The sequence below is a fragment of the Leuciscus leuciscus genome (assembly GCF_965113295.1).
Source record: "Leuciscus leuciscus genome assembly, chromosome: 14".
In the NCBI taxonomy this organism is placed as follows: Eukaryota; Metazoa; Chordata; class Actinopteri; order Cypriniformes; family Leuciscidae; genus Leuciscus; species Leuciscus leuciscus.
In genome coordinates, this window is record NC_138738.1 from 12697648 (window position 1) to 12724508 (window position 26861).

Consider the following 26861-nt stretch of genomic DNA (forward strand, 5'->3'; position numbering starts at 1 on the left):
ATTGTTGATATCTCTTCCTTACCAGGAGGTACTAAAGCAGGTTCCAGTGGTGTTTGGAAAGTTTTTGATTTTGCCATGCATGTAAAATTTATAAAGGGGATAATAAATGCTTAATCTATTGAGAGCCCAATTTTTTGTTTTAAATGTCTTTATTTATTTATTTATTTTTGACACATATATCTAGATATTTCTGCAACAGCTTTTTTGTCTCACTCAAAAGGAATAATAAAAAATGTTAATAATGGTCATTGTAGTTATGCTAATAATAATGTTAATATGCAGTATAAAACAAGTTCAAAGAAACATATTTTTGCTTTGGTGTCGATGAAGAGGTACTTGATTCTTACTGATGGGGCTATGAGGTATACCAAAAATGGCTGCTCTATTGACAACAATTGATATATGAATGGTATTAAGTGAGTTTATACTTTAAACAAGTAAAATATCTGGCTATTGGGTAAGAAAAATAAATGTAATTCTAAAGGAAAACTCTTCTTACCCCATTGACTGATATTTTTTCCCCTTTTAAGCATAAATTCACCACATTTAGAAAAAATTTTAAAATAAGAATTAATACAAAATGTCACCATGAGGATAGTAATAAAGACATTTTGTGTGCGTTCGTGCATGTGTCTGTGTGTGTGTGTGTGTGTGTGTGTGTGTGTGTGTGTGTGTGTGTGTACTGGTTTAACCTACATAATGAGGACCCACCAAAGTCCTTATTTGTTGTGTGTATTCAGGTTTTAGGCTAAATTATGAGGACATGCCGATGTCCTTGTAATTCAAAATGCTAAATAAACATACTAAACGATTTTGTTATAGTTTTTCTCATTCGATTTGACACATTTCTTCAAATGAATGTAGTTGCTCTCAGAACAATTAACACAGCACACTAAGCACACTCTTATGTTGACGAAAGTTGAATATTCACTGCATAATGAAGCACTGCTGTTTAATGCATTTATTCAAAGTGAATGCTATCATCAAAACTACAGGTGTGTTCTCTATTTTTTTTTAAACGTATTCAGCTATAGACGCACAAAAACACTAATGAAAATACATGTTTATTGTAAAGTTTTTCAATGAGGGGTTTTGTTATACAAGTTTTTCCCATTTCAGCAAATGTTTACTGTTGTACAGTACTGCAATCACTGAACTTTATTGATCACGCCTCTAATTTACATCTGGCTAGAGAATTTCATCTCCATCACAAAATATATTCTTTTCATGCATTATGGGAGGGAAAAATCATTGTGAATGTTGAATACATGGTTCTTCTGCCTCAACATCTCCACAGGCCTCTTCCATTTTGGTTGGTGGTATTGATTATCAATGACATGCTCTTATTCCAATGAGAAAAAAACATGGTCATCCTCAGTGTTCTTGAACTTCAATTCTGAATTATAATTTTTTTTGAGGAATTTACAGAACTTGCTACTTTAAGGCTTTCTCAAAACTACAAATCAGCAATCATCGTATAGTACAATACTCTTAAATATAGATGTGAAATGCCATAGTAACACTTTGGATCTGTTTGCTTCTCTCAAGAAGCCATGATTTATTACATGGTCAATTAAGGTGAATATCATTACATTTGAAAGTCTGTACCTTCTACTGGATGTCACTTCACTCCTCTTCCATCCTGCTTTCTTTTCATTTCTTCTTACAATTTCTCCTCTTATTCTTTCCACCACACCAATGTCCTCCACTTGACCTATCTCTTCACCTTCTCCTTTTCCCCTTTCTACTCTTTCTATGCCCTCTCCTTTTTCTATGCACTCTCTCCTCCTTTCCCCTCCTCTCTTTCTACCTGTTCCACTCTTCCTCTCCTCCTCATCTCTCTCCACCACCTTCCACTCTTCCACCTTTCTTTTCCCCTTTTCATGCTTATTTTCATTCTATTTTTATTTTATTTTAGTTGTATAACAATGTTTGTTACTTTTTAAAATAGTTTTTATATTGAATGCAATTGTGATAGCTGTGTAAACAATTAGAAAGATTGCATGTCTTGTGATGTGTGTATATTATTAACCAAGAAGATACTAGTTTGGGGCCAAATTAAATCATTCCATGTGCAATTGAGAATATGAAAAATGACAGTTTTCTGTGATGGGTAGGGTTAGGGGCTAGAAAACGTCATTAGCTCAGTATAAAAACCATTAAGCCTTTGAAATGTCCTTATAATGATAGGTGTGTACCATCAGGGGAAACAAACAGATGGCTAGCTTTTATATAGAAATAAAAAATATTTGAATGCTCCTTGAGAATTTTGCATTCACAGGTGATTTGGCAAACTTGAATGACTTGGCATTTGTGGAGTGTCTGTGTTCGGAAACTCACCCTTTTCAACTGTCTTTCATGCTTCTGCAGGGGAATCTTCATTTCTGACAGAGATTCAATATAACTTGATTTAATTCTCATGGTTTGAAGATGTTTGAAGATGGCTTCATTAGTGGTATTACAATGGGAATATCCTTGGCACTTCACCTTATCACGTATTGCCACTCCCAGATTGCTGCGGGAATTGCTTCAGTGTAGGTATGAATTTAGATCACTGAAGGAATCACCTGCCTGATGCTGTGAATCACAATCGCTGTGTGAGTTTGAATTGGGCCAAAATGCCGATGTAGAGATGTCAGGACAGCATTGTATGTAGCTCATAAGAGATGTCGTAGACCCCTACCCTCTCCTCACCGTCCAGGGATGCATCTTTATGACATCATTTATGCCTTGCAAACCATCTGTCTTCTCTGTTTTGCCTCTGCACACTGCTGTCTTTGGCACTGGTCCCTAAGATGCAGAATTTGCGGTCCTCCTGTGTTGGACTTAAACCAAATGTGTTACATTTTCCTGATCTATAATATCAGATAGTTATTTTTTGCACTGAAACGTTTGGATCCAGCAAAACTTGGACATCAGGAGACAAATATTTGCCATAAACTTGAAATAAATGTCATGATTAATTGCCCTCTAAATATCAGGGAATAATCAAATGTAACAGTCATTAGTCATTTCCAATAGGGTCTGTGTCATTCTGATTTTTATTTTTATTTTATTTTTTATGATGGTCAGTTGAGCATGACATTAAGGCAGGAACCAAGAGGATGGGATATGTCTAATTATTTGCGAAGATCTGTAGTGTTCCCCTTTAACTCAACATGTTTGCTAAAGTGGGACACTTAACTGTTCAGATGAATTATGATAGTTAATCATCATACTTTTATGAGCTACCATGAATCATGTTATACAATGGTTGGATATTCCTGATAACCTAATTGTAGCTGCACTATAGCAATGATATTACAAATGGTAGTGTAAGTGTTAGCCTTCTGATTGTAGCAGGTTTTACATGACCATGCTAGTCGTTTATGGTCTTTTTCATGGTTCAATATTGGATCAGAAGAACTTCCACTTGATCGGGCTGAGATTTACTTGGTAGACCTTAATCAAGCTGGTTAGGACTAATAAAAACATTCAATTTTCCAGATCTTATTTGACAAAACTTCATTGAAGAAATGTGTATTTTGTGCGTGTGTGGTGGCAGCAGAAGAAGCAGTAGTAGTCCATTTCAATTCCAGCAGACATTTTCTATATAAATATAAAACCACTATCCCACTTTTGCTGATCACCTGTCCCACTTTGCACAATCAGTCCTGTTTATTTGACTGCTGTAGTACATGTTTGCACTTCCCCTGATGGATACATAATAAAGTTTTGTAGTATGATGTGATGTTACTACTTGAGGTGTCAGGATGGAGATCAGGAATCAGGTATTATATGATGATGTAATTCAGTTGAGGCTTCTTGACAGAGGATGTGAGTAATGTTAATTTTTTTGGTATTTTTAGGGATAATTTTAATTCTCTTTGTCTAATGGCCAGACCTTCTCCGTATGGCCTCTAAAACACAGTAAAGGTCCGGATGTTCACTGTTGAGGAAAGAGCCATATTAAGCAATCCCTCAAGCTTCAGGACCCCCTTTTCTTCCTCTAAGCTACTTTCTTCCATTTCCCTGCTGCATTTGGCATTTGTTTTTGAGAAACAGGCGTAGGGTTTCCAAGCCTTGCATTTTGAATTCAATTGATATGCAAATGAAGGTTAATGCCCATCAGGCAGGACCTTGCAGACCTTTTCATGTTAGCGGCCACTAGAAGCGAATATACTCGGACTGAAATGCCTCCCCTGTAACAGTCACAGAGAAAACGGTCCCCCATCTGCACCCAAGAGGAGCAGTTTGCCAGAAAGATTATTTTAATATTTCACACCTCGCTGCCCAGCACAGCAGCTTGTCCTCTAAAGCATATTTAACAGACTCAAACATACAGTGCTATAGTCTCTGTGTGCATAAACAAACAGACAAATGAAATGCTCCCCAGCCAGTGTGTCTGTACCTGCCGTGCAGGGAACGAGGAGCTTTCAGGTGTTTAACAGACCTGACACAAGGCATCAGGTTTGTCGGCTCTGGTCCGGTTGAAACAAGAAACGAGAGCAGTGGGCACTTTTCTACCCGTGTTTATCACCTGCCTCCTGGCTATGACCTTTCACTATTTAATGACATTAAAGTGGCATTATTTTTTTCATATGGGCCTCTTGTCTTTTATTTAATCAGACAGTGAAGTGAGGCCGGAAAAAGGATGCAGGCCTGACTCTTAACTGGTAGACTTCTAAAAAAAACACACACACACACATACATTTTAGACATTTTAAAGGATATTTCCCCCAAAAATGAAAATTCTGTCTTCACATGGTAACTTTCATGTAGGTTATTATACGTATCGCTTTTGTGTGTGTGTGTGTGTGTGTGTGTGTGTGTGTGCGTGCGTGTGCGTGTGCGTGTGCGTGTGCGTGTGCGTGCGAGTGCGCGTGCGTGTGTGTGTGTGTGTGTGTGTGTGTGCGTGTGTGTGTGTGTGTACAGGTTTATATTACCTTGTGGGGAGGGACTGAATGTCTCCACAAGATAGTAAAACCTTAGATCACCTACATTGTGCGGACCAGCCAGCCATACTAAATTATGTTTTTTTGTTTTGTTGTTTTTTAATGTAAAAATGCAGAAAGTTTTCTGTGATGGGTAGGTTTAGGGGTAGGGAAGACAATAGTGTCGTTATTCAAGACAATAGTGTCATTATTCAAAAAAATATGACATCTGGAATTGCACATTGCATCACAGCAAAGTATGGTTTGTGTTGTAGTGGAAGAATAAACAAGGCAGAATTCAAATGGAACAAATATGTACACACTTTCCGTACTATAATGGTCATTACAAAGGCACATTATTCAGATAAAGCAATACCTGGTTGTGTCCATGCATCATGCATAAAATCCATCAAGACATATGACCTAAATACCGTTTGGAGACCTGTTGAAAAGTTATTGGTCATGAAACTCTACACAGTCTGTAATGAAGATAGATGGATTGTTCAGACTGATTTAAAAGGTGGGAAAGTGCTGCGTGTGCTTGCAATTCCTGCAAAAAAAAAAACTCCTAACCGATGGGAGCTGCTTTTCCTGCCGCACAGAATCACCTTAGTGCCATTAACTCATCGAATTGCTTTGGCTTCCCTTCATGGATTCGCTTGGAGGGGAAGACATAACCATTTCCATCAAAGCCTTTTTACTCTGCATAGAGGCAGTTATGAATGCTTTAATGCTCTGATGGCACTTCCACTCAGACATGCCCGATCATTTATTGGTAATTTTCAAAGGATGGTCAAAAACAGATCTAGACAGATGTAAGGGTTATTAACGGAGAATATTCCAGAGAATAATTTTCTCACATTAATGTTCGCAATAATGTGTAAGAATGAAGAAGCGACAGGTTACACAAAATGTTGAAGAGATTTGGAAATTATAGGAAGTGACTAAGTATGCAAAAATGCACCTCACAAGATCATAATAATTTCTAAAATCAAATTGACTGGCAGCTTTTTTAGCAGATTTTGCTTCTGCTGTGCAACACATAAATCATAATAAACCTTGTGTCTTTTATTAGGAAATTTAATAGGATTTCTTCTATTAATTTTTTTTATGTTCTCTCCAATCTTATCGTCTGCAACATATTGTGGTTACATCTCTATATTTTCAATGTTTCAAATGTTGTAATACCGTCAACTTCAAAACATCTTTTCTCATTCAGTTTAATGATCCCTCAAGTAATTTATGGAATCAAATCACTGTCATAATCCAAACTTAAAAGGTCTGTGAAATTAGAGGACCTGCCCATTATCTTTACTTACACAACCATCAAAGGCTTGCAAACATAAAGGTGATACAAATATAAAATAAAATAAAAAGTGATGACAAAGTTTATGCAGCTGAAAGTTTTAAATGAAAATGGTATATATTTGACAAAAAATAAAAGTAACACTCTCTTATTTTCAAGCTTTGATTAAAAAGGCAATCAGTCATATTGTGAGTTGAACAAAGGGAGGATGTTATGTTTCAAATTGAGCAGCACACTCAGGCACCAATTATAGTGCAGATCTAGGACAGAATCAGTTCATTAAATAAAGTGGGAATTGTTAAATGATGATAGGGACTGCTGTGATTACCTTTTGATCATGCACCTCTTCTGTTTGAAACACAGCTCTTTATTTTAACTATCTTAATGCCTAGATGTCAGAAGAGTTGGTGAAGATTTATGATTAAGGATTGCTGGGAAGTTGGAACAAAATTTCCTCAAGTAGAACTAGATCATGTTAATGCACACAAAGGTATTTTACAAACAGCAACTGTTGGTGAAATGAATGCCCGACCCACAATAAAAGCTCAACCCAATAGTAAAGTTGCTGCATATTGGAACTTCAATACAAAAGAAGAACACCAAAGAAGTCCAAACAACATGATTGGACACCATTGATCACATCTTTTGTGTTCCACAGAAGAAAGTCAATCATATAGTTTTGATGATTAGAAAATGTAAAGCCATTAGCTGCTCATTTCTCATTCTCTGCATCATTGAAAATTGCCTTTTGGTTTGATCAGTGTCCAGATATAGCATGTTATTTGTTTTAGCAGAAGATCTGCAGAAAACCCTAATTTGCTAGCAGGACTTTTGCTTGCCAAATTAAAATTGTTCACAAGTTTGAGCACTTGAATTGGTTGAAAAGAAAGATTGCTACCTCATGTTAAATTATTTGTGCATAACCTAATTAAAATGATATGAGCTGAGCCTTTGTCATTTTATGGTTTCGCCACCCCCATCTGTCTGTCCCCACAATTTTTTTAAAAACAAAGTGATGCCTACAATATGTCTGTTTCTCACTGTTACTCACATTAATCAATACCTGCGCTAACATGCTGTCATAACTTATGATTTAGCTCTTTTGAGCCAGGTCATATTATCCTGATAATTTTACTTGCAGAAATATGTACAGTAATTTGCTTGGAAAATGCGTGACTTGTGTGATATTGCTTTTACACAACAGTTCAGGAAATAAGAATATTGTGTAACTTACATTTTAGACTCAATGCCTGTTACTTTGTCTGTTTTTTATCTGACAATGAAAATAGCTCCAAGTGCAGGAGATCTGTTTCTCATTTTCCAAGCAACACACAGTAGGCGGAATTTCATTTCTGAATGAATCAGCGTTTTTGAACAAAACAGTGAGTGAATGATTCAATGACGCACTGATAAAAAAGTCACTTGAATTGTTCCGGAATGAATCAAAATGTTTGAATGAATACAAAAAAAATTAAATGATTCACTCATTAAGACAGTCACTTGTCGCCACCTACTGGTGTTATATTGTAATCTGCAGGAAGAGTCACTGAATATAAAGTATATAAATACAAAGTTCTGGCATGAAACTCTACATGGTGCAGGCTAATAGGTCCTTTAACTCATCGTCATCTATAGGGCGCAGCTGATTGGTTCCTGCCGTATTCAATAGCCAATGAGCTCGCTGCTCAACCCTCAAATACTTAGGTAGCATTTGCCTTAGCAGTTACTTGCTCACAGCAGCGTGTCGTTTATGTATTGGCAGTAGCAAGTCCCGTACTTGCTCTGCCGCAGCAGCAGCAGTGTAGCAGATCTATTCCGCCGAGACCAAACATACAACATTGTCACATCCATTACCATGCCAATCACTCCGAGAGTTGTTATGACAGATATTGATATATTCATATAGTTCCCACAGCCAGGCTTATATTAAAATGCCTATTTTGCAGCCAGGGTGTTTTTTAATTCACTCTTTCCTTGTTTGATTGTTTACTCTTTTTTACTATTTTTTGGCTTGCCTGTGCACATTTTTATAACTCCTGTCTTCTTGTGTCCTCTGCGTGGCCCACGGCTACACTGAAATCCGTCTGCGACATCCACTTTCAGCAGATCTAAAACTCCCAAGTCATTTATCCTCAATAACCATCATGTTTATTTTCTTCTTTAGTACTTAAGGCCAAATCTGTCACACCATCCTTGACTAAAGCCATTGTTTTACCCATGTCTCAGCTGGTCTGAATGTGACTTTGTCTCTGTGCATATTCATGCAAATGTTGTATGCTAGCTGTCCTGATTATTGAGCGAAGAGGAGATGATTTTGCAATCTCTTTTAAAAATGTGTGACTAAAGAATTTTCTCGCTCTGCTTTTGTTGGTGAGATATAAAGCTCCACTCTGCTTGATTCCCCACATCTCTGTATCAATGGTGTCGCTCAAGATTATTTTCATTGCTGTATTTTTCTTCTCCCCCTTCTTGCTCATCAAATAACAAAAGACAGAGCTCATGCTAATTTTATTCAAATTGTATTTGGAGCTGCTTTTCATAAAGAAAGAACGTTTAATTGAAATGTATTAATATATCAAATATTGACACAGTATAATGCTATAAGGGTATATTGTTTTATACGTTTAATTTATTTTTATATAGGGGAGAGCAGTGGATAATGTTTACACATCAAACAAAATGTTTTGGTTTTTGCTTATTTATTTATTTATTTTCCACAAGCATCTTTGACAAATGACCATTAATATTATTAATATTGCATACTGTTTTATCATAATATTATCATAATGATAAATATATTTTTACTTAACTCGTTAAAAAAAATCACTATACCGTTTAAAAGTTTGGAATCTAAGATTTTTTTTTAAACGTTTTTAAAATAAGTCTCTTATGCTAACCAAGGCTGCATTTATTTTATACAAAATACAGTAAAAACATTAATATTGCCAAATGTGATTGCAAAGCTGAATTTTCAGCAGTTATTACTACACATTACATTAGTGGCACATGATCCTTCAGAAATCATTTTAATATTCTGATTTGATGCTCACGAAACATTTATAAGTATTCTCAATGTCGAGAACAATGTTTTTGCTGATTAATATTTTTATGGGAACTGTGATACACTGAAGAATCAAAAATTCTTAACTGGTGTGCACATCCCAAACACCCAGATTGGGCTCAGGTGCAGGACATCAAAGTAACATAAACTAAAAAAAGAAAAGTGAAGTCCGCACACTGCAAGCTACTCCAGATAATCAGATTGTACCCGATGAAGACCTGATGGTCGAAACGTTGTGCTTTAAATACATTTATCTGGAGTAGCTTGCAGTGTGCGGACTTCACTTTTCTTTTTTTAGTAACTGTGATACACTACCATTCAAAAGTAATGTTAAAAGAAATGAATACTTCTAATCAAGGTCAAATTAAATTAATCAAATGCGACATTAAAGAGATGTCAATAGATTTATTTTCTTAAATATATATTATTTTAAACTTTCTATTCATCAAAGAATCACGGTAAGAACGGTTTCTTGAGTACCAAATCAGCATAATTGATTTCACTGTCTCAAAGAGCATGCACAGAGTCCAAATTAAAACAATTACGGTTTCGCAGTAGCCAATGTGACATCTAGTGTATATATCTATACCCGCCCGCGCTCTCAGATCACTTGGACATGGCTGTGTTCAAGAGGTAAAAACGATATAAATACTGTTCGTTTTCTCACACAAACCGCTCGTTTCGTGTCTTAGGCCATCAATGTGTACTTACGATGGGGAATTGTTTAATTTGGACGATGGGGAATTGTTTTAATTTGGACTCTGTGCATGCTGAGGTGGTGACCATCGACCTGCATTATATGACTGACAGACAAGAACGGTTTGACCTAAAAATATCAAAATTGAAACTACTGCGGAAAAAAAGACACCTACATCTTGGATGCCCTTGAGGTAAGCTAAAACATACCAAAATTTAATTTCAAAGTGAACTATCCCTTTAAGTAGTTATGGTAAGTATGGGTTTTATGGCCTTATTTCAGTGACTTAAACATAATTTCTTCAAAATTACAAACTTTTGCATACGTGCTGCTCACATATTATTGTAGCAGAGTTTGTGCTCAATACAGTGTAATGAGACTTTAGCCATGAACATTTTATAAGTAACAGAAATAGGCACAAATGTCAGGGCATGTCAAAACACAGAAAACACCTCAGACCCCAGAGAGTTAAAACATCTTAAAGATTCCAAACTTTTGAGCAGTATATCTATGTCAGTTGTTTCTGAGGCTGTCTGTTATTTTGGAAAGAAGTAGTTTTAGCTCTGACAGTGTTCATTCACAACTGGTCTGCCTGTCTTTGCATCCTCTCTAATCTCAGTCAACACAAAAGCCAACCAGCCAGCTCTGCTTTGAGACTATTAGAGTCGTGCTCTAGTCCTGCACTGATGCAAACCTGATAAAGCACCTCGTATGGACAGGGGTCACAAGGTCTATAAAAGGTCTTTTTAAAAAAATTTATAATCAGTTACTATATACAGTATATTAAAAAATCATACTAGGAGGCACTGTGGCAGTTTTTGTGTGTGTGTGTGTGTGTGTGTGTGTGTGTGTGTGTGTGTGTGTGTGTGTGTGTGTGTGTGTGTAAAATGATTCAATGTTAAACTAAGATCAATCTGTTTATTCTTTCCTTATTTGAAGGTATTGCTGCGGCCCGGGTCATAAGATGAGCCATAAATCATTTTTGCCCACATGTCCATGACATTCTCAGGCACTTTGGCGGACAGAGGCAGGATGTTTAAACTAAAATGTATGACTCGCATTTATTCTTCCACAAATCAATAGTAAGCTCCTTTGTTGATGAATGATGAAATTACAATGTTATTTGTTGTGCTAGCAAGGCATTCTCCACACACCCTATTAGGTTTAATTCTCATAGTCTTCCTCCCGCTGCCTGATCTTCCCACCATCACGGGAAGCTCTTGCATGCTGTGATTCATCAGCGCCCCTTTCTTCACCCACTGAAGCCAATGAATGGTGTTCTGGTTCCCATGGCGATGGCTATTTTTTCCTCTGATTAAGTGGAATTTGCTTGTACCTTTTAGCGCATCATGACCTAAGGGTTATACAGTAATGAACCGAGGACAATGCAAATGGGGGAGGCAGAGACAGGGGGTGGCAGGGCAACTTTTGGGATCAAATGAAGAATGAATGTATCTTTTACACTGACCTTGGATAATTATCAAAAGAAACTTAAAGAGATATCCACTGCCACCTAATGAACTCAGTATAATATAAAGAGAACAGAAGTGTGGCATCAAACTGGACACAGCTGGCCACTTTTGATAATGTCTGAGGAACAAACAGTTTAACAATATGATTGAAAAGGAAACAGTAGGTGTTTTTACAGTTTTGCTTGGAGTGACAAAAAGGCATTTAGTGTTTGACAGAGGCCATGTACTGTTAAGCAACATCTACAAATCATAAATTAATGTTTCCTGCTGGCACAGTAAAGCTAAAGATTTTGGCTTTTGCACAGTACTGAATGTCTTTAATTTGATTCGCTCAGCATGATTTACATCAGATTAAAACAACAAGGGTCGGACTATTGTTCTCGCTGTTTAAACCATGCACTTATTTAGCCGTTTGTTTTAGTAAAGTCCATCCAAATTACCATTAGTTATTTTTTTTTTTTTCTTGCCAAAGCCAATTTTGCTTTTGGCGCTTGTTGAGCATTCATTTGGATCGTTATACCACAAAAAAGTTTTCAGTCAGCAGATTTAGATTTTTGTTTAGCTATAAACTACAACTATTCACTATTATATCAGCAATAATAAAAATAAAAATATATATTTTTTAAATATCTTTATTTGTTATATACTCAAACAATGATACTACAATTTCAGCTCTGGCCCCTTGGTATCCCCTTAAATCATTTGGATGCAGCATCTATTTTACTATTGTGTACACAGCATTTTAATTGAAAATATTTTTGCTGATCCTTTGCAACCTCTTTATGGCTGATTGAGCCAAGAAGTAGTAAACTCTATACAATACACTACTAATTATTTCTCAAAGTTCACAGGGATGGCACAACGGGATTTACTCAGAGTGAGGATGAAGATTTTCCAGCTTATTTCTGTGCCAATTAATAAAGTATTTCCTTTAACCCTATATATATATCGGTACTGGTTTTCTGCTCTCGATAGTGCCAATTAATGGGATTGTGAATTTAATGGATGTCCAGCAGATGTTTATGACACACCGGGAGTATTCTCCCCAAAATACATAGTAGTAGTATTGCTCAGTGTAAATAGGTCTTTAGATTTGCATATTTAATTCAGAATTGAAGTAATTCTGCATATGCATTCAGCACAGAAGGGATAGTTCAGAAAAATGAAAACATATTTTAAAAATGTCTTTTTTATTATTTCATTTTGAGTACCTTTAAGACCCGTTGTATATTTCAGCAGCATCATACAAAAATGTATATTTTACAAATCTGTCTGATTATTATTCTGTAGTGTAAAATGTCAACCGATTGTGATCAAGACCATCTTCATTGCTACTTGAATGCCCTCTGTCTGCATAGACCAAGGAGATTTTAATAAAATAAAATAAATGTAAAAAAAAACATAATTTTTCATATTTAGTGTGTTTAATCTGTTAAGAGAATGACAATTACCTCAGATGGCTATTAGGCTTGATTGTCATTTAACAGCCCTGGTCATTGTGTTCAACAGCATTAATATGTATTTGTCTGGAAATCTAATCATGCTGTTTTATTAATCACAATGTCTGGGCGAAGTGCATCCACTCACTAATCAGATAATGCTCTCTTTAACTCTTTCAACTAACTTCTTAAACTGTAAACTGATTCATTGAAAGGATCCGACATCACATCTCTCATGAACTAGGCAAGTAGAGGCACTTACCAAGCTTTTCAGTGAATAAGGATTTCTTTCCAAAGTATGGCTATTGTATGGAAGTGTGGCGGCATGCATCTTTAATCACATTGAAATCAAAAATTCTCTTTTTAGAAAGCAAGTCGTTTGCGACGACATGAGAGTGAGTAAATGATTACAGAATTTTAATTTCTGAGTTAACTATTACCCTTTAAGGCAGAATTTTAAAAAAGAGTGTGAAACACCATACACTTAACAATATTTAAGAGACATGGATAATCAACGCAAGAGCAGCATCAGTGATCATTTTTAAGATTAAAGTTTCCGAGCCTCAAGAGACAGCTGTTTGAAATCTCTTTTCTGGGCCACAGGTTGTACGCGAGAGGCATACGTCTCAAGGTTAGGTGTCAGCATTAAGATGGATGCTGTGTATAATCGAACCAAACTTCTCATTTACTTGTTCCCTCTCTCTCTGCCTTTGTCTTCCTTGTGCCCGTGATGTGCGTTTTATTAGCATGCTCTGGGCTAGAGACAAATGCTGCAGTTGGATGCCTGGCACTGGGCTGCACTCAGGTATCCATCACAAGTGAAGGGGGCGCTAGGGGTCACTGGCTTATGCTCTATGTAATTACAGATGGATACCCACGAGATGAAATGATTTACAAGTGGAGGAGGAACTCAGTGCAGGCGGCTGATCAGAAGTCATGGAGACTTTACCAGTTCGACTTCATGGGCCTGAGGAACACCACAGATATAATTAAGACAACTGCAGGTAATTTTCTACTCTATTGTTTGGATCAAATGAAAGTATAATAATCAATAAAGTATGATTATTAATTGGCTATTGATAAATATAATCTTTCGAAGGCTGATGTAAACTACTGTTCAAAAGTTTGGGGTCAGTACGTTTTTTTTTTTAAAAGAAGTCTCTTATGCTTACCAAGGCTGCATTTATTTGATAAAAAATACAGTGAAAACTGTAATGTTGTGAAATATTATTACAGTTTAAAATAACGGTTTTCTGTTTGAATATATTCTATAATATATAATTTATTCTTGTGATGGCAAAGCTGAATTTTCAGCATCAATACTCTTGTCTTCTGTGTCACATCTTCAGAAACAGTTGTATTATTATCAGTGCGCTGTTTAACATTTTTTGCAGGAAACATGATATATTTTTCTTCATGATTCTTTGATTAATAGAAAGTTTAATGAACAGCATTAAAATAGAAATCTTTTGTAACATTGTAAAAGTATTTTCAGTCACTTTTGATCAATTTATGACTACTGAATATGGATTATAAGTAGTTATAAGTAAGTATTAATTTCTTTTTTTAATATGACCCCAAACTTAATAACGGTGATGTAAATATCATAATGTATGCTTAGAAGTTTGGTTCAAAGCAACGGCTTCTAACCCAGGGATTCTCATCCAACGTGGTATGAATAAAAATGATCAGTATAATATCTCCCTTTAATTTACATTATTAAATTATGCTAAACTAGTGTTGACCTATTTTCTCAAGCAACTACCTTTTTAATGTCCTGGATTCATCACTCCATTGTATTTTCTGGTAGACTGACATTTGCATTTGTTTAATGCAGGTTTTATGCTATATAGAACCAACCAATGATATATGAGGTTGTTTCTCTTGACAGTAAACGTATAGAATTTTTTTTTAGATTCACTTTAATGTACCTCCTGCATCTTAATCAATCTCCATTAAGATTGAAATCTCTGGGTCCAGAAGATTGTAAGCTGTTAAAATGTCACTTCAGTTAAAGCACTACTGTACGTGCATTATTGAATGACATTTTCTCCGGGCGTAGTAAATCTTAGTGGGAACATGGTCAATGGGCTGAATAAATTTTTTTTATATCCTTATATTCATATACCAAATGTGTTATACAAGGATGATGCAAAATGGAATTTTCTGGTGCAAACTGATGTTACATTGAAGTTATATTAAATCAAAGTTATATAGTATTTTTTCCTATTTTCAGAGAGAGATAAAAATAGCAAAAAAGATACTGAAAATATTAACAAATGAATATTGCATTCAGTAGCGTTCCCATCCGTTTTCAAATTATCAATATATGTGAGAACTGCAACACAGCATGAATAAAAATATTTTCAAGAAAAAAAAAGCAATTAGACTCTTTTTCACATTATTGCAAACTATTTTGCCTGTTAAAACAAAAATGATTTGCTATCATTTTACACACTCTCAGTGTTTACTCTCAGCCTGTGAAAATGGATAGAAACCGTCTATCACTATATAAAGAAGAAAAAAAAAACACTTGACACTTCTGTAGGCTACAAAGAAAAGTGAAAAGGTTTTGTTTAGGCCTTCAGAATAGGCCACGTTTAAAGCCTGTGATATTTAAGTGAGTAACCATGATGTGTATAGCATCGCTAATTTTTTGCATATTAGCTTCACCCCTAGATTTGTCTCTACTATATCAAATGAGCACTTAAAAGTAGCCTTGATACAATACATTGATAGATACAATGCCAATAAAGAAAGGAGAAAAATTCTGAAAGATTGTAATTGAATCAGAGCTAAGATATTTTCAAGGATGGTCAGTCTCTTACAAAATACAAAAATTAAAACTGGCAGGAGGGCTTTTCAAAGAAAATATAAAGGCAATATGACCTTCAAATTTCAGAAGTGTTATTGGTTTGTTGAATAAATGCGTATGAATAACGTTTAGTCACTGAAGAACAACAATGTATTTGAGACACCATTGGTTTCTTCTTCTTCTTTTTAGAGATGTTTCATTAGCAACATATTTTTCTCTTTCTAGGTGACTATGTGGTGATGACTGTATACTTTGACCTAAGCAGAAGAATGGGATACTTCACAATTCAGACCTATATCCCCTGCATACTTACTGTGGTGCTCTCTTGGGTCTCCTTTTGGATCAAAAAAGATGCAACTCCAGCCAGAACAGCACTAGGTACATTCAGTAAATACAGGCACCTGATCCTTGTGTGATTCATTAATGTGTGGCTTGATGTTTGTTTCTAAAAAAAAAAAAAAACCTTCTTAAAAAAAAACTCAGCAGTATTAAAGATACTTTGACATACAATATATTCAAAGTTACTTTGGCCATGTACACACTGTAAAGTTTTAAGATTTAAAGTGCCATTATTATACTATTTTAAAGGTTCCTAATTTTGCTTTGGTTACATTGTAAATGTAATACAAATGCGTCAGTCATTGCCTTAGTAACGCAAGAGTTTAGAGATGGTATGAGATGTTAATACCGACCGTGTTATAGAGGATGATGAGATTATTAAATTAACTTGTGTTTACTTGCTCAAATAACGCACGTGCTTGGCAGCTACAGAGAAATTGGTAGCCCGGTAATAAACAAGTGGCAACGTCACTACACATATTCTACCAGCACGGTTCAGCACAGTTCACCAAACATGCTGAGAATTCCGGGTAGAGAACGGTTTGATGTCATTATTCAAGTGGAAATAGAACTGGAACCGTGCCTTACCGTTCTTAGAACCGTTCGGCTCGACAGTGAAAAAAGCGGCTTATAACTCCATTTATCGTCGTTCTTTGAACTTTGCATACCTTTTACATTCATAAACAGCTATATTACACACTAAATAAAAAATGCATAATAGGGGCACTTTAATGCTATAGTGAATACCCTAAATTATCATTCAATGTGTATTAAATACAGAAGTCATTCACAAAATTGTGATGGTTGATAAATGTTTTGCTTTATTTACAATCCAAGATGACATATTATGAGAATAAAAGACATTACAAAAATGCTTTTATAAAAAGAATATCTATGTGTTTTCTTTTTAGTGTGTCCTTTTGTTCACATTTATTCTTGTTTCATTACAGCACTTCATCTGTTTTTTGTTGGCTTTACTCATTTCTTTATAGTTTCCTGCTTTGATTAAGTCCATGTCCTGTCCTGGTAAATGTCACTTTTGTCAAGGTAATTTTTCTTTTTTCATTTTTCATTGTTTCTTTTAATTTATCAAATAATTAGACCTTGATCATTTTTAAAGGCTCCCCATATTGTTCAATGAGAGGTCTGCATGTATCTTGCAACATAATTTAGAAAGGCTTTTAATCTGTCTCATGACGTAGCTTGATTATCTTGCCACTCTTAAGGTGATGATACACAGGGCAACTTTTTGAGCAATGTTGCTGGGCAATCTTGCAGAGCGATTGTTGCTTGGGCACTTTCCCATTGAAAATGGGCAATAAATATATATCTGGATAATTTAGATCGGTCGTGGGCCCTGTGCCTCATCTGGTTGCCCGTTGACGGCAACATTGCCCAAAAAGTTGCCCTGTGTATCATCACCTTTAGGCTGTCTTGTTCGATTACCTCGAGCACACAACAGATAAGTGTGGCCTGAGATGGTGTTCCCACAGAATATTCTCAAGCTAACAAGCATGAGCTGTGATGGTCATAAAAAAGGGATCATAGACTGACATTAATTGGGTATCTACACTGATCCTATAGCTAACTGGAAGAAAAGGCCCTGTGCAAACTGTGTTTGGAAGAAGGAAATAAACTGGCAACATACAAAAGAAGGATGAATGCAATTAATCTGTCTGACAAAAGGAAGTCATTATACCTTCAGTGGAAGAAAAGGGAGTAGGAGAAAAAGTAGAGATTTGCTTTACAGGCACAGGTTGATCGATGAAGTCCAGAGAGAAAGGCAGCCGAGATAAAATGTGGAGAGAGAGAGAGAGAGAGAGAGAGAGTGCTTGGACTCACAGCCGTGGAAATGTCAGGTTAGAAAAGGATGTGACTAAGACAGAACCCAGAAAAAATTGTGAGGGGTCAAGTATAGGGTGGTCAGTCAGTCTTTGAAGACATGAGCAACTTAATCTGAGAATGTATTGGAGATGCAAAAAATTGTCCGTAGGTGTAAATGCGTGTGTGTGTGTGTGTGTGTGTGTGTGTGTGTGTGTGTGTGTGTGTGTGTGTGTGTGTGTGTGTGTGTGTGTGTGTGTGTGTGTGTGTGTGTGTGTGTGTGTGTGCGAGTCCCAAGCCATGGAGTCTCTCTCATGGACAGTCTCTTGTGTATGGCGATGAATGAATGAATGAAACAATGTACAATAATTCATTAGTATCTTACTTACAGTTAGACTATCATTTCAATAATCATTTCAATCAAATTAAATATATAAAATAAAAAGAACCAGAAATTATAAAAATACACTACCAGTCAAAAGACTGGGAGTCATGAAGATTTTTAATACTTTTATTCAGCAAGGATGCATTAAATTGATCAGAAGTGACAATATAAGTTATCAGTATAAAGACATTTATAAAGATACAACATTTCTTTCTTTTTCAAATAAATGCTGGTCTTTGAACAGGCTATGGAAATGAGTTCATTAATGATATGACTGTATATGATATGAATATGGCATAAATATATTAATCAAAGAATCCTAAAAATATAGCAGTTTCCACAAACATATTAAGCAGCACAGCTGTTTTCAACATTTCAACAACATAATAAAACTATATGTTTCTTGAACATCAAATCAGCATATTAGCATATTAGAGTGATTTCTGATCATGTGACACTGACTGAAGTGATGTCTGCTTCAGCTTTGCCATTACATTCATTATATTAAATGAATATATATTAAAATAAAAAACTGTGGTTTCATTGTACTAACATTTCACAATATTAGTTTTTTTTATCAAATAATTGCAGCCTTGGTGAGCATATGAGACTTCATAACAAAAGATTGTACCGACCCAAACTTTTGAACGGCATTGTGTATTGATAATATCATATTATTATATGCAATATGGGGGGTGGGGTGGGAACAGGAAAATTATGTAGAGGAAGAATAGAAAAGTACCGAACAGCCCTAACAGCCTGTCTACATCATTACTAACTCTTTCAACCCTCAAAACCAGCAGCCTGGGTACCATCACTGATAAGTACAGGAAGTACCGCATTACAGTTATTTAAACATCCAGCCAGTTGTTATGTCATTCTTATCCACCGCAAAAACTGATGAGAGAACTAATGAGGCTAAAATGGAGCTAAGCAGTTCAGGAAAGAGTGCCATTTTGAAATGCATATTTCATTCACAGGCTTTTCTGACTCAGGCAGGCAGTCATTTAACTAAGTGCCAGTGTAACAAGGGAAGTCAGTCTAACAGGTGAAGGTAATCACCGTGGCCAACAACAGCAGAGGAAAAAAGGAATGGGGTGCAAAATTTCTCTCTGAATTAGATGAAGCTTGCTTGTTTCCATAGAAACCCTTGCAAAACAGGGGCACAGTCACTGGTTCTCTGAGGCAACTCTAAATGTCCATGCAAGAGTGGAGCTAAGAATGCTTCAAAGATTCTAGGTGTTTGTGTGGGTGGTATATTCTTTAATTTGCAGGTGTCTCTGTTCCTATAATATGCAAGAGAAGGACTTCAGCATCTGGACAGGTGTCAAATTGAAAGGAAAAACATCAATAAAGGCATATAATAGTGTTGTTTTTAAAAGAATACTAATTTGCGGTAGTGTTGAATTATGGTGGTGGTTAAAGTATTTCTCTTTTTCTTTCATATTGCCTGTATTAAAGACCTGCCTATGTAGAGCAAGTCAATCACTTATGAGGTTCTATTTTAGATAGGCAGCCTAGTGTGAAAGCTCACTAGATTTTGGTACAAAGCAATTTTTTTTATTCCTGTCCAACAACAACCAGTGCAATGGAGTTTTAGATGGAACTTAATCAGCTCTGCTCAGTGAAAAAGCATCACATAATTAGCTTAGAGCCAAAAAATAACAATGTTTTGTATTCAGCCGAGATATCAAACTACATTTTACTCATGCTAACCATGTCAGCGTACGCTTTAGATGATTTAGCTCATATTTTTCATTAGCAGGCATCTCCCTTGTTACCAGCCTTTCCATCTAATATCCTCTTCTGATTATGCAGGAATAACAACAGTATTAACCATGACAACACTCAGCACAGTGGCACGGACATCACTACCCAGGGTCTCATACGTCACAGCAATGGACCTTTTTGTCACTGTATGTTTCCTGTTTGTTTTTGCGGCTCTCATGGAGTATGCCACGCTCAACTATTACTCCTACAGTGCTGGCAAACCAAACTGCAAAAAGACAAAAAGATCGGTGAGTATGATCGGAGATGTTTTGCACGAACCAAGAGTTTAAGCTGTTCTTCTTTTAGGAGAAAGCTATGCATGCTGTTCACACTATATATGTAAGGGATTTTTTTTTCTTTTCTTTGTTTCATTTTCTTGCTCTAGTCACCTGTCAAAGATTCATGTACGTTAAAATGAACACTGAAATCTTCCAGGGCCATTTTTAATACAGTCAGAATATACTGTATAAAGCAGTACAACGGTTAATGAAGTATACTCAATACTCAACACTCCCAATCCAAATCAAGTATATTGACATGTCAAGTAAGTCATTAAATTGTTACTTTTACCCTTTCAAATACATTAAATACTCATCCAATTTGACAGAATAATTACTTTTCAGGTGGAATCTATTATTGTTGTACTTTCATAACAGTGATGTACTATTACTATCAAATATATGCAGTCAGAAGTCCCTTTTCGCATATGTGTTTGTTATAGGCGATCTCTCAAGATGGTATGGAAATATGATTTCATTAGGCTGATGTTGTTAGTCTTTGTCTATGTGTGTAATGTGATGCTAAATTATGGTTGAGCAAGCGCGTCTTACTTTTTATTCATTGTGTTCCTCCGGTGGCGGTCTCCGCAGGTGAAATTTTCCCACTCTCTCGCCGATCACTCATTTTGATTAGATCTTATCTCTGCTGAGAAGCACGGATAATTACCATCGCAATTTTACACGAAACAAATATTACCCTATAGGTGATTTTACATAGATTATCTTTCAGTTCTGTAATTACCATGCTTTGCTAGTTATGTCACTATAATGAGACAAATTACTGGGAATAAGTGGTAGAATACTATTGGAGATTTTTCCTTGTGTGGTCTAAAAGGGTTTAGAGAAAGGATTTAGACAACCATGCTAAGATTTTGAGGTCATTGTACCTGCCCGTGAGAGATTGATGCTGCACTTGACTTGCCCACTGAAGGGAACGCTGTTAGTTCAAGTGAGTGGGAATCTCTTAGAAGGCACCATGATCTTATGCTTTGATTGACAGCCCACTCTGAAGGATTTGTTTTGCTCATGGCATAGATTACATGCACATGCATACACTTCGGCTACAGTTTTGTTGTTCGATTGGATGAAATATTGCGTACAGTACATGCAAAACACATCCAAATGTATGACTCCGATGCGTATTGCAAAACGAGAGCCCTTCAAATTCTAAAAGGATGTTGTTTTTGTCCAACAGAACTACTCAGTACTGGCTGTGGGTCCTCCTCCCACAGTTATCACGCTCAACAACTCCATGTACTGGCAGGAGTTTGATGATGCCTGTGTTTATGAGTGCCTGGATGGAAAAGACTGCCAGAGTTTCTTCTGCTGCTACGAAGAGTGCAAAGATGGAGCGTGGCGGAAGGGCCGTCTGCATATAGACATTTTGGAACTCGATGCATACTCTCGTGTCTTTTTCCCCACCTCTTTCCTACTGTTCAATATTGTCTACTGGGTAGGCTACTTATATCTTTAGCGGTCCCACACACCTCACGACGCAAAGGACTTGACTTTTGATTCTGTCAGAGCATAAACAAAGAATAGACTGAACCAGGACTTTCAAGGTACAGTAAAAAAAGAGTGGATACTGGTTATCAGAGTTGAGCTGTGGTAATACAAGGACTTCTCCAGAAGAGAGATGAAAATGAAAAATGAGACTACAGAAACCGAAAGCTACAGCAGATCCATCAAAACCCTTAAAACCAGGCTGTTTTAAATGGTCAGGAAGGATATTTCCACAAGCTCTTTAAGTGGTTGCAATTCTCTGGCAGAGATCTTTGCCTTTTGTTCTTCAGGTACCAGGGGGAAGAAAAGATTCACAACGTTCCTCTCACACAATCTCATCTTTTTATGAGTGAGAGAGCAACTGGAAGAAGTCAAGGTGTGAAAAATCCTTAGGCCAAGTCAGCGTGAGAAAAAAAATGCCTTGCATAGCATGTGACCCTCTGACTTTTGGTGTCTCTTACAATCCTGGTAGATCGTTCACATGAATGGAAACCTGTCATCCAGCCATCAGTCAAAACCAGACCGGCTTTCATGTAAGCGGAGCTTTCAGAGCCATCTATAGTGCCTTCCACTGGAGGAGAAGCCATCAGGCAGAGAAATCTTAGAAATGATGGCAGGAGCATCATCTGGTCTTGACTGACCGCTGATGGTTTTGTTTTGGAGTTTATTCAACCTTTAGTTATAGTCACCCATTATTTGAATGCATTCAACATGTCTAAACCCATTGTCACTGCATGTTATAGTATTAAGCTCTACCCTGAATCAGCACAATAATGGCAAGAGAGTAGAACCATTTTGGAAGATTTGGAATATTAATTAGTATGTAGATTGCAAATGTTTGCTTATATTTCTAGATTTTTATAGCATAATTTTTCCACACAAAAGAAAGGTTATTTAAAGATTAAATTAATATATTATACAGTAGACTATATTTTATTTTGAAATGCCTAAAGTCTATTAGCATCAGTTTATTAGTTAAAAAGTGCATGCATAGAATGTATCATAAGTTCCATAGACTCTCACCCTTCAGTCCAGTTGGCAAAATAGTTGCAATCCATGTCTACGCCAAGTACAGCAAAAGCAACACCGCCCAAAGGAAATCAAGGAAACTGAGTGTCTCTGGATCTTTATGGACACATTTGCATTTGCAGATTTTATTATTCTGTCTAGGTCTTGCATTTACAGACCCATCCTATGATATATCGCAATACATTTGGCACTTGTAAGTTCATTTGAAAAGTACAATTCTGACATCCTTTATTCACTTTCATATACAATACATTTTCCACTCACATAATACAAAAGTTATTTAGCAGAATGTCTAGCCTGCATTTTTTCCCCAAAATAACATTGGGTTGTGCTCAAAAAACATTTTGGTTACACTTTATGTTAAGGTGACTGCGTTACAGTGTAATTATACATTTAAGTACTGAGTAATAATAATTAACATATACTTACAATAGGGTTAGGATTGGGGTTTGTTTAGGGTTAGTTGCATGAAATTATGGAGTTACATCATTTATAGTTATAACTATTGTAACTACGTGTAATGTGTAACAAGGGCACTATAAAATAAAGTGTTACCAAAAATCATATAGGTTTGGAGCAACATAAGGGTAAATAGATAATGACAGATTTTATTTATTTATTTTTGAGTGAACTATCCATTTAATAATAAGATGAAGTGTCGGAATAATACCCACAATCAAAACAGCAATTAGTAACACCTTACACAAATGTTTCAAATGGTTGCATCATTGAAATTACAATGAACACATTTTTTTCAGCCTTTATTAATCTAGGTTAATGTCAGTTTATACATATATGGATGTTCATTGTTAATTCATGTTCATTCATAATATATTAACTTGTGTTAATTTATGCAACTTGAAATGTTAAAAATGAGTTCGTTTACATATAAATTAACATTGATTACATTAACTTTGATTAATAAATACTGTTAAAGGGATAGTTCACCCAAAAACTCTCTCATCATTTACTCACCCTCAAGTTGTTCCAAACCGGTATCAGTTTATTTCTTCTGCTGAACACAAAAGAAGATATTTTGAAGAATGTTGGGAATTAAACAGTTGATGGACCCCATTGACTTCCATAGTATTTGATTACCTACTATGGAAGTCAATGGGGTCCATCAACTGTTTGGTTGCCCATATTCTTCAAAATATCTTCTCTTGTGTTCAGCAGAAGAAAGAAATTCATACAGGTTTGAAACAACTTGAGGGTGAGTAAATTATGACAGAATTGAACTTTTTGGGTGAACTATCCCTTTAAGTGTATTGTTCATTGCTAGTTCATGATACCTAATGCATTAGCGAATGTTAGTGAATTGGAATATGTTGCAAAGTCATACCAAACATTCTTCAGCACACTGCAGTAAGGAACCCTACATAATCACTGTGCTCATTACCAAACTTTAATTCACAATAAGAGTTGTTACTGTGTTGCCTTAGGGTCACCTGCACAGAGATACTGTGAGATGATCCATTAGGAGGGATCAAATGGATTAATATAAGGTATCTACTTCAAATTATAGTCATTACCAAAGGATTCACACTAGCTGAAAACATTCTGAGGCAATCACAAGCTTTTTTCTTTTCTTAATTAATTATTTTGTAATCTTATTCTTCATTATCATTATTGTCTCATAGGTAAATGTTAATGTGTGATGCACACCAGAGGCAATATTATTGTTATTTTCTTCCTCAATGATTGTAGCATTTTTTTTTCTCTCCATCTGATACCACTGTTGTGGGCTGTGGATTCTACCAGCTTCAGCTCTAATACGTCTGACCTACAGAAGGTATCAACATTTAATCAATCAAATCCTTTCCACCCGCTCTCTGTAACTTTAATCTTTGGAGTCAGGTTTTTATTTGATTTCATCTTTGACACTTACTCATTTTAGTTTGTGCCAAGCGTCTTTGTAAGGTAATCTTTAAGGATTGGTAACGAAATTCTGAATAACCAGAAATGTGCTGTGATTTGCTGCCATGCCGCTTCTCCTCTTGCATTTCATGACGCTATAGTGATCTTTTCTGTTGTGGCTTCTTGAAGGTGTCAATCCACTATTGACCTGTTTTGCGATTCTGTTTGATGATAATCTGTGAGTGCTTCAACATGTTGTTATTGCGGCTGTTAATTCAGTTTGACGTACAATAATTATTAGCTGTTCATTTATAGTGGTGCTAGAGCTTCAATCCATCATTCCAGTTCAACCATCATTCGAGAGCAGCGGTTTTTGCTCCTCACCCCCAAGGAATCAGACAAATCTGACTTTGCCAAAAGTTCATGTTAGTGACCTAAAGCCATATGCTGGAATTAAATCCAATTATACTGCTTTTTTTAGTGGCCTAATAATGGCATTAATTCCAATGACGAAGTACTCCGAGGAAAGAAATAGAAAATCTTGAGCATTAGTCCTTAATGTATTTCAAGCTTATTTGGTCACGTTGTGTCATTGGGTGTAGACTACTGGATATTATTCTTCACCATTCAAGCCAGGGGATCTTTTCAGCGCAACAAATATAATGTTTAGTTGTTTTGATTTTTTGTTTCCAAGGAGAAAAAGATTTACACATTCAAGTGACCTTTAATATGGTGGATATGCTATCCTTAATGATATATAACATGCATTCACTGAACGCTACTCTGCTGAACGTGATTTCGCCAAATATGTTCCTGGATCAACAGTTTACAGTTTATGTCAAGATTAGGCTTGCAACCAGGGTTTGGTGCTTCTACATAAGTGTTATTCACCTATCATTTCCCATTTATTTTAAGGACAAGTTAGTGTAGGGTTGGGTTTAGGGGTAGGGATATGGTTAGGACAACATTTTCGGAGAGAAATGTTGTTCCAGGATCAACAAAATGATGTTGATCCAGGAACATGTCTTACTTGGCAAAATCACGGTGACCCATATAGCATCTTTCCCACAGTTCAGCCACCAAGCAGACCAGATAAATCTGGTTTTAAAAGCGGTCATTGCTTTCTTTCTTTCTTTCTTTCTTTCTTTCTTTTTTTTACATCAATGAAATTTACTTGTAATAAATAAAACCTTCAAAGTGCAAGTCGACCGTTAAAGGCTGAATGCCAAAGAAATCTCATTCACAGATCTGCTATGAAGATGGCTCCCCCCAATAATATCGTTCATTTTGCTTAATAATGTTGTTGGGATTTGTTTGTTCATTTCAGTACGGTAAATTGCAGTACAGCATAATTCCTCACTTTTGAAAGCGTCTGAAAGCCTTTTGTTTCAAGTGGTCAGATTAGTAGCTATATCAATGTCAGTTGCCTGTACTGTTTTTGGGAATAGTCTTAAAATATAACCACTGTCCTGATAGCGATAGTAATAATACCATCATAATAATAATAATAATAACTCTTTTCTCTATTGCCCCAGTCACACAGGCACACTTTGTGCACCTCTTTTTTCACATTAACACACAATCTTTCATTGTAGATTATTGCTTTGTGTTTACAATGACAATTTGATGTGTATTTCTCATGTTTCTATGGTTTGTGAGTGCTCACAATGTGTAGTGTTGTCAGTGGGGTTGTCATTTGGATTTGATAATAGAGGGTTTATGTGAGTTTTTGACCTGTCTATAAACTCATTTCTATTTCTTGTGCTATTTTCATATATGTAGTTCTTTTTATAATTGAATTGTAAAGTGCAGAGGTGGATCAGAAGATGTGAAATAAAACTTTGTTTTCTTTTTTCCCATTTCTGTATATCACTGCAATCTTACCTGCACTTTATAAGTGACTTAGTTCAATGTATTTACAACAAATTAAAGGTATTTTGTAAGTAGGAGCAAGTTTCTTTTGCTAGCTGGAAGATTTGACTCTTCATTCATTCATCTGTTTTTATCATCTCATTTAACACTGTAATCAACGGTACATGGTCCGATTAGACTGATGTATGAGAATGTTTGAGTCGATTCCACATTGATTTCTGCCCCAGCAGCCGTCAAAAACAACCTCAGTGCCTATGCATCAAAATAGCCATTTTTCATATTCCGTGTTATCTGCCCTCTTAAA

General features: G+C 36.0%; 1 protein-coding gene across 2 annotated transcripts in view; it reads left to right on the top strand.

Moving 5' to 3' along the window:
* The window catches only part of gabrg3 (gamma-aminobutyric acid type A receptor subunit gamma3), a 143328-nt gene extending 116694 nt beyond the window's left edge, over window positions 1-26634 (top strand). For both annotated transcript variants that reach the window (XM_082137271.1, XM_082137272.1), the window contains 4 exons: window positions 13755-13892; window positions 15929-16081; window positions 20067-20266; window positions 21492-26634. In XM_082137271.1, the coding sequence (XP_081993397.1) occupies window positions 13755-13892; window positions 15929-16081; window positions 20067-20266; window positions 21492-21770 (770 nt within the window). In that variant the 3' untranslated portion in view covers window positions 21771-26634. The remainder of the gene's footprint in view (window positions 1-13754; window positions 13893-15928; window positions 16082-20066; window positions 20267-21491) is intronic.
* The last annotated feature ends 227 nt before the right edge of the window (window positions 26635-26861 follow it).